General features: G+C 36.4%; 1 protein-coding gene across 6 annotated transcripts in view; it reads right to left on the bottom strand.

The window, feature by feature from the left end:
* The window catches only part of LOC110442456 (centrosome-associated protein 350-like), a 134,082-nt gene that overhangs the window by 27,771 nt on the left and 90,690 nt on the right, over positions 1-15,621 (bottom strand). For all 6 annotated transcript variants that reach the window (XM_021486071.1, XM_021486070.1, XM_021486073.1 and 3 more), the window contains 7 exons: positions 13,248-13,376; positions 12,963-13,064; positions 9,427-9,525; positions 6,531-6,707; positions 5,754-5,846; positions 2,172-2,518; positions 1,793-1,917 (listed from right to left, as the gene is read on the bottom strand). In XM_021486071.1, the coding sequence (XP_021341746.1) occupies positions 1,793-1,917; positions 2,172-2,518; positions 5,754-5,846; positions 6,531-6,707; positions 9,427-9,525; positions 12,963-13,064; positions 13,248-13,376 (1,072 nt within the window). The remainder of the gene's footprint in view (positions 1-1,792; positions 1,918-2,171; positions 2,519-5,753; positions 5,847-6,530; positions 6,708-9,426; positions 9,526-12,962; positions 13,065-13,247; positions 13,377-15,621) is intronic.

Raw genomic sequence — 15,621 nt, 5'->3', positions numbered from 1 at the left:
CAGTATCATGAATAATTTTATCAACTTTCAACATTGTTTTAACATGCTACAACAGAACATTTCCATGACCGATATCTGATAGTACTGCTTCTCTTAGGTACATGTTTTCTGTTTACTGGTTAGACCCTAGACAAGGAGTGTCAATGTGTGACCACAGTGCTGGCTTTGTCACAGATACAACAAGAGCAGTCTGACTAGGCCCAGGCCCAGGCCCAAAACACAGAACTGTTTTAGTTATCTGTCACCATTCACAGACACTAGGCCCAGGCCCAATACACACAACTGTTTTAGTTATCTGTCACCATTCACAGACACTAGGCCCAGGCCCAAAACACAGAACTGTTTTAGTTATCTGTCACCATTCACAGACACTAGGCCCAGGCCCAATACACACAACTGTTTTAGTTATCTGTCACCATTCACAGACAACACTTCCATCAGGTCCATTTCTGATCGTTATAAATACAGAATACAGACATCATTCTATCAACTTCTGATCGTTATAAATACAGAATACAGACATCATTCTATCAATTGAAGCAACCTCAATCCTGCTTAATTTTCCTTGTTAAGATAGAGTTTTAAATTGACCCCCCTATTCATCATGTGGATTGGTTCTGTTGGTTTATTAGTCCTGGAAACATCTACAAAGAGTTAAGATCAACTAGAATCAAACAGGATTTAACTTGTGCATAACCAAGGTTATCTTATATTACCAAGATGAGAACTATTACCAGAGTGAGTCTAGCTAGTGTGTAACCAAGTTAACTAGTGCATCACCAATGTATGACTATCTAGAGCATGACCAAGAAAAGTCTAGAGTAAAACCAGATTAAGTTTAGATTATAACCAAGTTAATTTGTATATAACCAACTTAACTCTAGTGTATAACCACTGAATGTCTATGTAGTGTATACCTAAGTTAACCAGTGTATAACCAAGGTGAGTCTGGTGTATAACCAAGTTAACTAGTGTATAACCAAAGTAAGTCTGGTGTATAACAAAGTTAACTGGTGTATAACCAAGGTAAGTCTGGTGTATAACCAAGTTAACTAGTGTATAACCAAGGTAAGTCTGGTGTATAACCAAGTTAACCAGTGTATAACCAAGGTGAGTCTGGTGTATAACCAAGTTAACTGGTGTATAACCAAGGTAAGTCTGGTGTATAACCAAAGCAACTATAGTGTATAACCAAGTTACCCAGTGTATAACCAAGGTGAGTCTTGTGTATAACAAAGTTAAGTGGTGTATAACCAAGCTAACCAGTGTATAACCAAGGTGAGGCTGGTGTATAACCAAAGCAACTATAGTGTATAACCAAGATAAGTCTGGTGTATACCCAAGTTAACTAGTGGATAACCAAGGTAAGTCTGGTCTATAACCAAGGTAAGTCTGGCGTCTAACCAAGTTAACTAGGGTATAACCAAAGTAAGTCCGGTGTATAACCAAGGTAACTAGGGTATAACCAAAGTAACTAGTGTATAAACAAAGTAAGTCTGGTGTATAACCAAGGTAACTAGTGTATAACCAAGGTAAGTCTGGTGTATAACCAAGGTAACTAGTGTATAACTAGGTTAAGTGTAGAGTCTAACCAAGTTAACCAGTATACAACCAATGTATGTCTCTGTAATGCATAACCAAGTAATGTATAGTATAACCAAGGTAAATAAGATATATATATATAACATATTACATAGCGCACCAGATGAAGCACCTATAACAACTGACAACATCTTTGTAGTGAGTACATTATAGTGTGTTAATGGGTATCAGGGAAATGTAGACATTATACCTTGGGGTAGCCGTCTCTGTGGTTTCCTCCTCCATTGAATCGCCCGTTATCGTTGAACTATCATCACTCATATCCTCCTCTATGTGATTAACTCCTCTGTTTTCTTTCTCCGACTCGCTGCTCACCTGATCAAAATAATCACAGAATTCTGCTTTATATTGTCGTAATATGTTAGAGGAGTCTATCAGTGAACACTATGCAACTCTAATTAATTGGGTAATTAAATGAACAATACAAAAAATAATTTTGTTGTAGGTCAATAATGAATTTGTTTTTTGCTTAAGAAATTTGGTAATGAACACAAAAACAAATCGTAGGAATTATTCCCCGATAAAACATTTGACAGAAATACAAGGTAAACTATTCCTTTTAAACGTACCACCATCCTTTGTCGATTTTCGTGGAAAGGATGATGTTGTGGTAGGTCAGCAAGTCCAGCTGGATGTATAAAAGTTTCATCAACACGGTGACGACTACGTCTCCCATCACGACCCTCTGGCACATCCTTGACCTTTTTATTGTGTGAGGCTGAAGTCACAGCCGACTGCTTCTGTTTGTTATACAATTCCTCTAACTGCTTGCGTTTGATTTTGTCTGCCTCCTTCTGTTTTTGTTCGTCTTCACGCTGTTGTCGTAGCCTTGCACGCTTTTGTTGCTGAATATAGCGTCGCACTTCTTGAGCGTCATAATGACGGTGCTTGGCCATAGGCTGCTGTTTCTCCAAATCTGTCATATTAAAATAGATTAAATTAGAAACAAAATAGTTCAATGATCCTAAAAATTATGTCAATCTCGAAACATTCATCTTTTTGTCTTTTCAAATTTCTAAAATACATGATTTGTTCTTTTCATGCTACATACAATTCCCTACTAATACCTCTATGACACTCTATCTGCCCTGTTTTTTACAGCTCATTTCTTAGCCTTGTCCTGTTAATAATTAAGTTTAAATTCTTTATACCAGATGATCTACTTTCCCAGGTAATTGTTTCAACTGAAGGTGACCACGGTAAGGTCTTTAGTTGCTGATTAGATCAGGTAATCCCTTTATAATAACCTGTCCCATGTGTAGAGCAAATAATTAAGTAATAATAATTTGAGGTTCTTATATACCGCTAGTTAGTAGGTCGTCTCAAAGCAGTTCACAAATTATTATCCGTGGTTATAGGGCCTTTGCAACCAGCCAACATCTTTCTCAAATCCCTAGGGAGCATACAGCTTGAGCTGCCATTTCGGCGCTAACAGCTAGCATTCAACAATTCTAGCACTGCCCAACTACGTACTCATTTACAGCTGAGTAGACTGGAACAAGTGGAGTAAAGTATCTTGCTCAAAGATACAACACAGTGCCGTGCTGTGACTCGAACCCTTTGGTCACGAGCCTGGCGTACTACAACTAGACTACCGTGCCTCCAAATGAGCTAAGGAGCACTGCGCCTTACCTGTAACATGCCATTTTGAGTTTTACAGATCATTTTTACCGCTAGACTAACGTGTCTCCAAATGAACTTAGGAGCACTGCGCCTTACCTGTAACATGCCATTTTGTGTTCTACAGATCTTTTCAAACTTGACTCCACAATTACAGGTAAATAATGACTAATACACCAAGATGATACTATCTAGATTTTAGGCGTGACTATGTATTAATGTAGCCGGTAACTTGGCAATAGTTCAAACTCTGTGACATGTCTATCATCACCAAATATCCTGCCAATTCTTTTTTCCTTCCTCGAAAAAGATGAGAAAAACTTTTCTCACTTAAAAGATTTTGTCAACAGAACCACTGATAGGAGTAAAGAACCACAATAGTCCAACATGCACCCCGAGGTCCTGTGACACATGACGATTGTTTTATCAGAAATAAAGGGGTGTGGAGGTTTAATTTTTTACTACCGATCATAAAGGTTCCATAAAGACCTGTAAACACCTATCAGTGTTATCATATGTACATCATAACTGTGGCCCACAGACAATACCGGTCACGCAGTGCGGCCATCTTATCCTCTACTTCACATCATCACACATGGCCACACTGTCTGCCAAACAATGGGCATCTCCATTGTTCCACCACACAAAACGTATTAGTTTTAACAAACATATGTATAAGATAGCTAGATATTTAGTAATATCAAAACAATGTTCTTTATGATTCTACTATAACGGTGAAAATATTACAAACAGAAGTTGATAGTCAACCGTCGTCACTCCGAGAACAGCAATGATACGCTACCAAACCCTATAAAACAATGTCTGGATCAAGGGATTAGTCAATAGCTGGCACTGGATGCAGCACTATTGACTTTCAGATATGTATGATTAGCTGTTGTATAGAGTACGATACAGTGAGATGTAGCCAAATGTAGACGATGAATGTGAGATAGAAGTTTATCAGCAGTCTAGTGTAGCCAGCATCATATCCCTCCCAAATACATCAAAGCTAACTTATCAAGTGGACTTAGGATCTAGATTTAATACCGTTTGATAGAGTTTGCTTTATGACAGCATACAATTATTGGTAAGGGTTATAGGCAATAGCTGTTTTGCTGGACCTGACGCTGAAACTATTTAGCATACGGTCCACAAAAGAGAAGAAAACCTGATTTGTCCATCTTTCATTTTTGCAATCGCCAACATGTACACCAGGTAACATCTAATAAACTATTTACTTGAATGATCAAAAAAAGGTTCAGATCTTCTTAGTATCAAATCTATGTTGAATGACTTCAGTAAACATATATTCTGGTTAAGGGTTATGTTACCTTGGTGATAGGATCTATGATGGTTACCTGAAGGTTTTCCATTCACAGTAGTATTGAATTATGGACTGTTACTCATAACTCAATAACTGACCAGTCAACAGTTTAAGTAATTTTCTTCAGACTTATCATGGAAGCGGTCATTTCTAGTTACCATTGCTGTATAGAATATATTGAGTTTTAACATTTTTCATTGCTAGAATAAACTATGGCCAAAGTTTACAAGAACATTATAAAACCCATTTCCTTCCATAAACTAAGGACAATTTAATAGGGGTATAACTATTTCTTGTGTTAACTCATTCACCCCTACATATTTCAACTGGACTGGCCCAGTCTTTGATTTGGTAAGATTCACATGTGACTTTAGGGGTGAATGGGTTAAGGAACTATAACTACTGGGCCTGTAGAATAGTGAAGTAAGTTGCAGTCTTTCCCATTTCTTTACTCGATAAAAGTCTTCCATTTTGCAGTTTGACTCCGATCAATTCTAACTCCAGGAAATATCACGATTATTATCACCATATTTTTGGAATTCTAATTTGTGTACAGAGGATTGAAAATGTTAGTGCCACCGATCTTGTGTAATGATCACACAACAGACACGTCAAATGATAAATGTCACAGATAAATATCCTAAATTGGAAAAAAACATAATCCTGACAACTCGCTTTGGGACAGTTGTATTTTCCGGAACGGAATTAGTTCTAAACCACAAGTAATAACAAATTTCTTTCCTTGTAATGCTGAAAATTGTTATTCAAATTTTGTTATTTAGACACCGGCACAAACATGTAACATGAACACACATTGATCATCCCTAAATCCAATCCACTGAGCAAACACTATAATTCTGCCATCCACTAATCATCCGACCACGAACCTGACAGCAAGCTCTGTGACAGACAGCTGCCATTATAAATGGACATTATACCGTATCTAGTTTTAATGGAGGAGACAAATTTGTACATGGCAGGTTTATGCCATCACACAACTGGAGGTTCATTGTAACAATGTAGGCAGCTTAAGCTGATAAACAACATCCCTCCGAGGCCAACCTTTCTATAATCAAACCAATGGGAGGGTGTCAACCGTGTCCCTGAAGCACCTAACTACTGAACATTTTATTGATATCATTTATTTTTAAAAGAAGGGTTACAGTTTACTGGTAAATGGGGCAGCTACTCCCTTTAATTACCCTACCTGTAGATCTAGCTTTTCTTTTCGTTGCTGACTTGTGACTTCGATGTCTTGCACCATCACCATGTTTACCCTTGTCATCATCATCTTCTGAACCTGGAGAAGAGAACAAAATCATCAAACATCGTAGCTAACAGGTACAGATAAAATGCTTGCAATTTCATCCATGTATATCAAATACGTTTAATAGAAATAACATAACTAAGGATACAATTTGGAGCCGATGTATTGAAGGTGTCGGTAAAGCTTTGTCCATGAGACTACAATGAATACCGGAGGTAGTGTAGATGAGATGCGTACCGTAGTTGAGGTCACTGAGACTACAATGAATACCGGAGGTAGTGTAGATGAGATGCGTACCGTAGTTGAGGTCACTGAGACTACAATGAATACCGGAGGTAGTGTAGATGAGATGCGTACCGTAGTTGAGGTCACTGAGACTACAATGAATACCGGAGGTAGTGTAGATGAGATGCGTACCGTAGTTGAGGTCACTGAGACTACAATGAATACCGGAGGTAGTGTAGATGAGATGCGTACCGTAGTTGAGGTCACTGAGACTACAATGAATACCGGAGGTAGTGTAGATGAGATGCGTACCGTAGTTGAGGTCACTGAGACTACAATGAATACCGGAGGTAGTGTAGATGAGATGCGTACCGTAGTTGAGGTCACTGAGACTACAATGAATACCGGAGGTAGTGTAGATGAGATGCGTACCGTAGTTGAGGTCACTGAGACTACAATGAATACCGGAGGTAGTGTAGATGAGATGCGTACCGTAATTGAGGTCACTGAGGACCCTGCGTGCCTCCTCAGACAGTACACGTGCTCTCTCAAGCTCGGCTGCTGTAGAGGATGCATGCTCCTTGTTGGCCTCAAAGTCTTGCATCTGGAAATCAGCATCTTGTTCATCCTCAATGTCTGCTGCATGCATGGCTTGCTCTGGAAGATCACCTGAATATAAACAAATCATTCATATAAATTCCGTAAAAAATATTCTTCAGAGTGTTCCTGTCTAACATTGAGGAGTTATTGGGGCTATGAATGTTGGAATTTGTCTAGCACTACAGAACGTGTTGAGATATTCACAGAGTTACAATTCCAGACTAAGAACCTTACAATTGAAATGTTTACACCAAACTTACATTATATTCAATGACACAATTTCAATAATTCTTTTTAATGGACTTTCCAAATAAGGAAATGTATTACAATAGAGCTGTATCCAATTTGGTGGTAATTACCTCTGCAAGTCTCTACAGGCTGAATTCAGTACACTTTTATATTAATTAACTACGCCAATAATCTATTTTTGAAAATCTAACAAAATGTCAAATAACTATTATTCTTTTATTATTGAAAATTGATTTATTTGCCTGCACCTTTCTGGACAATACAATTTCACACTTAATCACACTTTTAATTTAAAATACTCAGTGTTTTTATACCTGTCAGAAAATCTTAACAACACATTTTATTTATTGCCTATGATATATTGCAATGATATTATCCAATCCAAAAAATGACAAGCATTATTCAAACATCCCTTATCTCAAACCATAGTATTGACTTAAGATTATATATGTTAGGTGTAATTTCCTTCCTAATCTTACTTTCTACATGTGAAATGTGGTTAGCTAACTCAGACTGATAGGAAACAGTATTCGATTAAACAGCCAAAAAATATAATATTGATGTTTTCATTCCACAAAAACAGTAACGATTTTACTGAATACCAAAGCTTGAAGAACATTAACTACACACAACTAGTATAGGAGTATCAAGATTGAAGAACAATTACTACACACAACTAGTAAAGGAGTATCAAGATTAAAGAACAATTACTACACACAACTAGTAAAGGAGTATCAAGATTAAAGAACAATTAATACACACAACTAATATAGAAGTATCAAGATTAAAGAACAATTACTACACACAACTAGTAAAGGAGTATCAAGATTGAAGAACAATTTCTACACACAACTAGTACATTATTTGTATAGGAGAATCAAGATTGAAAAACAATTACTACACACAACTAGTAAAGGAGTCTCAAGATTAAAGAACAATTAATACACACAACTAATATAGAAGTATCAAGATTAAAGAACAATTACTACACGCAACTAGTAAAGGAGTATCAAGATTGAAGAACAATTACTACACACAACTAGTACATTATTTGTATAGGAGTATCAAGATTGAAAAACAATTACTACACACAACTAGTAAAGGAGTATCAAGATTGAAGAACAATTACTACACACAACAAGTATAGGAGTATAAAGATTGAAGAACAATTACTACACACAACTAGTATAGAAGTATCAAGATTGAAGAACATTTACTACACACAACCAGTATAGAAGTATCTTTCAAAGATTGAAAAATGTTTCGAGTCATGTTCCCCACAGAAATACCTTTCTACCATGGTGGAACATTTACTACACATGAGATCCCACACACAGTATTAATTGAACTATAATCTGCAGCCACCTATCAAAGGCAGCACTACACAAACTGGTGCATTATACTGAGACCCAAATTCTTATCATTACATCAGTGATCAATTTGTTTTTAATGTTTAACCACTGCGTCCAAAATAACTCCATTCTAAGCTGAAATCTATTGGCCTGCTCAGGCGACAATAAAGCCTTATAAAATATCGAACTCTTCCTACTTGCTCCACAATTATTTATACACAGAACATAATGGCTTAAATTGCTTACCATAGATACTGTCAAAAATCATTTTGTTTTTGTTTCTAACTAGTTTTTAATAACGGTAAACTAAATTTAAAAAAATCATTTTTTGCTGTAACAATAAATTTGAAATCAATAATTATCTTTCAAAACGTACCATGTTAACAGCCTTGCCATTTGTTTCCTTTCAAGATGTTCTTAACATAATAAATGTATGTTTTAAAGGGAATAAAAAAATCTTATATAAAGTTATAATTTTTGAGAAGATTATAGGTTATTTATCATTAAGAAATTTCTCAAGAAATTTTTCCTTTTGAAATTCAAGATATTGTAATCTTTAAACTAATTTCTTTAACAACAAAATTAAAGAAGGGAATGCAGTATGAAAATGAATGAATTAAGTCTGAGAACAGCCTCGTATTTCACAGAGACAGATTTGTGTAATTTTAACCACATAGAAGATATGGAGACCAACCTTTAATCCAAGTTAATGGATTCTAAATGTGTAGGTACAAATATAAATTAATCTCCAAATAAGGACCAATTATATGTGACGTCACACCGCCTCCCTCCTTACAACATATCTAAGAGTGTAATTACCAACAGGCCAGCATGCACAAACGAATCAATTAGGATCTTATCTTACAGTTGTTATTTCATTTTGGTTTTAAATGCTCACAACCTTTTATCTTCTTTGAAAGGAATGAAATTTGAACCAGATTACACAAAACATTAATGGAAAATTTTCAACAAATAAAATGCAATAGTAATATAAAACGGTATGATTCGATTCATGTTTAGAAACGGTAACTGTATGAGGTGAAAAACACCAATATGTAACTTTCATATAGGACACAAGTGTACTTTAGTTGCAAAGTTCAATATTATAAAAGACATTCCACCTATAACAGATAATCAAAAGTGCAAGAGTTTCCCTCCCTATAACCTGCTGATACTGGTGAACTTACTTGTTTGGGAGGTCTGTGATGTTCTGCGGACTTTGACCGGTCCAAGTTCCCTTAACACCAACTCTTGACCCGCCCTCCAGGACGATGTGGTGATGATTTCTAGTGAAGATACAACACATCAGACAGGTAAGTCGGACACTTAAAGTTTAGGTTATAGAGGGCAACACCTGTCTGATGTTGACCTCTACCACCAACCAGTTGACCTCTACCACCAACTAGTTGACCTCTACCACCAACTAGTTGACCTCTACCACCAATTATTTCATATTTGCCTTTAAGCAAACCCAGAGACACTACGAACATTGTTTCGCAAGCTAAACCTGTCGTGTTCATAAATAGATCTCCATTTATTTTGCTATATTGTAGCATACTAATTTCAGTCAATCCATGATTTTATTTCACCAAGAAAAACATCATTGACCTCAAGACATAATTCTTGGTTGGTGCAGTAGAATCATGGGGAGACCAGTATTAACGATTGTATAATACTGGAGTAAACATTACCATAATTACATGCAGTACCATGGGAAGGAAATTACAGAAACCAGTTCCCGGATATCAACACCACAAATGAAATCTCACATTATGTCAGGATCACAACAATGTACGATGTTATGGAATACAGAAAAACCTGTACAATTATGACAGAAGTCATTGATACAAGTTGTGATTTCCAATATGATGCGTATGATTTGTAAACAGTTTACAGGTGTTTACCTGGGAGAACTGTGTTCCAGTGACTTGTCTGAGATTGTATGGAGCACTTGTCACCAGCCCCTATCATACCCATATATATATCTTCACTTCCAGGGGGTCTTCATCTTTGTCTACTTATAATCAATCTGACAACTTTTATTTTTTAAACCATAAAAGCATATGTTTACAGATCATGTTATAAATGCTAATTGTAATGTTACCTACAGATTAACAGAATTACAGGTGGTTTATTAGTGCGTATGATTTGTAAACAGTTTATAGGTGTTTACCTTGTAATGAGCTGTGGTAATTGATGTTCCACATGCAAATATGTGCATTTATGACATGTACAAACAGGAATAATGGCAGTTATAACATACATTCTATTTAGTTATTCAATTAACATACAGGAAACATATATCAAAATATTGACCTACTTTATTAGAGTTCATTTAAATATAATTCCAGACTACACGCTTTTGAAGTTTTTTGGAATGGTTCAATTTTAGACACTTATTGTAACATGAAAGCAAAACTTTGTATTGAACACCACAAAACAACTTAATCCATTATGTGAGATGTTTTTTTTTAATTTTATCTGAAGTTAAACCCGACAATAACAGGGATTGTCCTACAATAACATTTGGGGCCGAATAACAGCCCTGTTTCCCTTGGAAAATTTGGCTTTGATTCCAATTTTGTTGTCATAAAATTTCCAATTGGAAGGTGTAATAAATTTTATGGGCAATTTCTGGAAAAAATGGTGCAATTTTGCATTTTACTGTGTGAAAAATTCCCAATTCCATGGATCCTGGACCTAGAAAACCACTGAATAAATTATCAGTTATGTTAAAAGAGCATTAAGTATAGTAAAGGTAGATGTAGCAGAGAGATGGTAGGATGCTGATGAATGTAACAAGCAGTGTAACCATAACTAGAAAAAAACTTATTTCATTCATAATATTGTTGTTTCTCTGGCCTAATAAATAACACCAGTCAACATGACCAAACCAGGAAGGAATCAGAAAGGAGGCATACTCTATCAACACTTCCATGATATAGAAATATTAATCAAGTCAGTGCATTGTAACCAAACCATAATCTCCACCTCTACAGAAACTCGGCAAAAAGTAGAGGTGATATGCCCAAGACAAAGTATGCCGTGAACAAAGGGCCATAACTCTGGATATAGCAGGGCACGAGACTCCAATTTAACACGCAACATTCTGTCAGCAAAAACAGTTCTTGCATACAAAAAATAGCTATTGTATGTGACAGTATATGAGACATGTTTCGGCTAAAGTGACATACAGACTGTCTACATTACAAACCTATAGTCCCGTAGTATCCATATATATATACACACATGTAGACCTGCATCTGGCAGTCACTCAAAACCACTGTTATAGGTACAGGAACTAAACCCCTGGCAATACCTTACTAGGGGGACCTTTACACGTTGTGCACATTAAGTTAATATCAATATTTGTGGTGGAGGTTTAACGATACCTACAAGGTCAACATTTGTTTTTGGCAGGAGTATAATGACTGACGCCACCTTACAACCTCGTCATAGAGGTCACAACATCAATAGTATAGTTCGTAAAAGATCATAGAAACCTTCACCTTTACAGTATCAGAAACAAGTAATGTTCAGCTTGTTGAGGGGACCGGGGTTGTCTTCATGTTCTTGTAGGGAGATTAGTACAGAGACATGCTGTGTTTAAGATGTTTAGGGAAGAGGGAGAGATTGTTCATATAGGGAGCTTGTAAAAAATATAGAACAGACATTTGCTGTGTATAAGGGGAGAACAAATGTTGTGACCTGAACATAAAGCAGAATAAGATATCTACTACATAAACGAACAAGACCCAATTGTCGAAGATGGCCATTGTAGTCAATGTTTCATTTTTTAACTGGCTTAAATTAAGCACAATTGTTCAGGCCATAAGAACATTTGCCCCAACAAATTGAGGGTCATATCTCTTGATTGTGAGACATCCAACAAATGTACCAGGTTCTGCACTTCATCACAGTTAACTACAGTAGACTTGTATAGCATATATATTATCCCAGTAACAATATCAATGAGCTGACAGTGACAATACTCTTACTGAAGTACCTCAAGAATGCGGTCAATTCATTTTGGAATAAATTGTTGCAAAAATCATTTACAACAAAATTAATATTTGTAATCGGACAGAACCCTGAGGAGGATCAATAGAACAAACACAGGTACACAGAAAGGGTAGGGAACATGACGCCTTCATGAAAGAGCACCAGACTAATGCACTTTTTGCTGGAATAACAATTGTTCCAACACAACATGACAGAATCAATACATTTTATACAGAAACATCAAAAAGTAACATATAAAATTCCTTAGATACCTTGGTGAAGTACTCAGGACTTTTTTTCTCATTACTAAACAACCAGAGGATTTTGAATTGAATAAACACAAAATAGAAAACAGAATATTTTTATTGTTAGGAACCACATTCTCCTAGAATTTCATGAATTCTTTTGGTGAAAAATACCATTATTTGAAGAACTGTTACAGCAATCAACACCACAACATCATTATATACAAGTATATGTATGTGCAACTGAAAGATCAACATATGAGCTATGACAATGTTTCACATTAAAAAACATCAAAATATCAAGACTGTGATTGTTTTTGTTGAACTTTTTAAATCATACATTATTTGACATCTGCAGTGTTCCTTGACTGCTGTCTGCACACAAGATAATAGATGTAAAAGCATGTTTGCAAACACATATAGACAGCATTACATATTATTCTACTGACCAGAAATGTCCCGTCTACAGAACATACCTTTTTTCTGCACCTCTTGCTTGCCAGGTTTCCTTGAACTGGAAGCTATCACTCGGGTCATCTTCTTTGGTTTGTCTGCTACTTTATCCTCTCTTCCGTCATCTGAAATCACGAAGATTGTAATGGTGACAACTGGCTTTGTAATGCATTACCAATTAATTGTGTACAACTAATAACCAAGAACTGCACTAAAATACACTCAAAGTTCAGTCTTTTTACCATGTCTTTGATAATAAATTAAGTTAAGATGAAAAGAAAATAGCATCAACCCACTTTGACACTTACCAAAGAACTCTGGTTTCTTCTCCTGTAGTTTAAAGCTCGTCTTCTTCCGCTTCTCCTTTTTGCGGATGTCATGTGTTTTGACAGGCTTGGGCTCTGTATGTTTGTACCTTACTTCAGTTTCACTAAAGCCTGCAACAACAGTTAAACATTGATATAACAACATTCAGTCAAATATTATAGGTACAACACCAAGGTAACAGGTGATGTGACAGATAAAACAACACCAGGTCACATATACTAGGTACAACACTAGGTCACATATACTAGGTACAACACCAGGTTAACAGGCCATGTGACTGATAAAACAACACTAGGTCACATATACTAGGTACAACACCAAGTTAACAGGGGATGTGACAAATAAAACAACACTAGGTCACATATAATAGGTACAACACCAGGTAAATAAGCGATGTGACTGATAAAACAACACTAAGTCACATATACTAGGTACAACACTAGGTCACATATACTAGGTACAACACCAAGTTAACAGGCCATGTGACTGATAAAACAACACTAGGTCACATATAATAGGTACAACACCAGGTAAATAAGCAATGTGACTGATAAAACAACACTAAGTCACATATACTAGGTACAACACTAGGTCACATATGCTAGGTACAACACTACGTCACATATACTAGGTACAACACCAGGTTAACAGGCCATGTGACTGATAAAACAACACTAGGTCACATATAATAGTTACAGCTCCAGGTAAATAAGCAAGGTGACTGATACAACAACACTAAGTCACATATACTAGGTACAACACCAGGTTAACAGACAATGTGACTGATAAAACAACACTAGGTCACATATACTAGGTACAACACCAGGTTAACAGACCATGTGACTGATAAAACAACACTAGGTCACAAATAATAGGTACAACACAAGGTTAATAAGCAATGTGACTGATAAAACAACAATAAGTCACATATACTAGGTACAACACCAAGTTAACAGGGGATGTGATAGATAAAACAACACTAGGTCACATATAATAGGAACACCACCAGGTTAACAGGGGATGTGATAGATAAAGCAACAATAAGTCACATATAATAGGTACAACACCAGGTTAACAGAGGATGTGACAGATAAAACAACACTAGGTCACATATACTAGGCACACCACCAGGTTAACAGGGGATGTGACAGATAAAACAACACTAGGTCACATACACTAGGCACACCACCAGGGTAACAGGGGATGTGACAGATAAAGCAACAATAAGTCACATATACTAGGTACAACATCAGGTTAACAGGGGATGTGACAGATAAAACAACACTAGGTCACATACACTAGGCACACCACCAGGTTAACAGGGGATGTGACAGATAAAGCAACACTAGGTCACATATACTAGGTACAACACCAGGTTAACAGGGGATGTGACAGATAAAGCAACAATAAGTCACATATACTAGGCACACCACCAGGTTAACAGGGGATGTGACAGATAAAACAACAATAAGTCACATATACTAGGTACAACACTAGGTTAACAGGGGATGTGACAGATAAAGCAACAATAAGTCACATATACTAGGCACACCACCAGGTTAACAGGGGATGTGACAGATAAAGAAACAATAAGTCACATATACTAGATACAACACTAGGTTAACAGGCCATGTGACTGATAAAACAACACTAGGTCACATATACTAGGTACAACACCAAGTTAACAGGGGATGTGACAGATAAAATAACACTAGGTCACAAATAATAGGCACAACATCAGGTTAACAGGCCATGTGACAGATAAAACAACACTAGGACATGCAGGTGAATGTTACAAAGTTAAAACAGTACCAAGTCACACTCTGATAAAACAGTGCAAGGTCACATAGTAATGTCACACTCTACAGTCTGCGTAAGTAATGCTATTCTTTTACCTACTCTTAAGTGAATTAATATAGCACAAAGACCTTTGACCTTTGGGGAGTTGCCACTGTTTCTATAAACAAAATATTGAATTTGAAATTGACACAGGTATTTAACAGTCCCCAATATAACTGTGACACAGAAAGTCATACAAACAGGAAAACGTGCTAGGGAGAGGGGGAGGCAATAAACTCAATGGGTTTACTGAATAAACAAAGGCTAGCATGCCTGGGTATGTATGATTACGCCCCAAACTTCAGGTGTCTATATAGAACACTGGCACTTTGAGACAAACACACACGCCTGGTCAGAGAAATTTGATCAGGGTGGAGCGCCATGACACAAAAAATCATTACAGCAACAACACTAAGATTATATTCATTCAATATGGTAACAAATTTTATGAGATGGTGAAAAGTTTTAAGGAAAGCTTAAGCTTCCCATACAAGTTTTATTACATATTATAGAAAT

This window comes from Mizuhopecten yessoensis, unplaced genomic scaffold (assembly GCF_002113885.1).
Source record: "Mizuhopecten yessoensis strain PY_sf001 unplaced genomic scaffold, ASM211388v2 scaffold716267, whole genome shotgun sequence".
Taxonomy (NCBI): domain Eukaryota; kingdom Metazoa; phylum Mollusca; class Bivalvia; order Pectinida; family Pectinidae; genus Mizuhopecten; species Mizuhopecten yessoensis.
The sequence above is the reverse complement of the archived record's forward strand: the minus strand, read 5'-3'. Positions and strand labels throughout refer to the sequence as shown.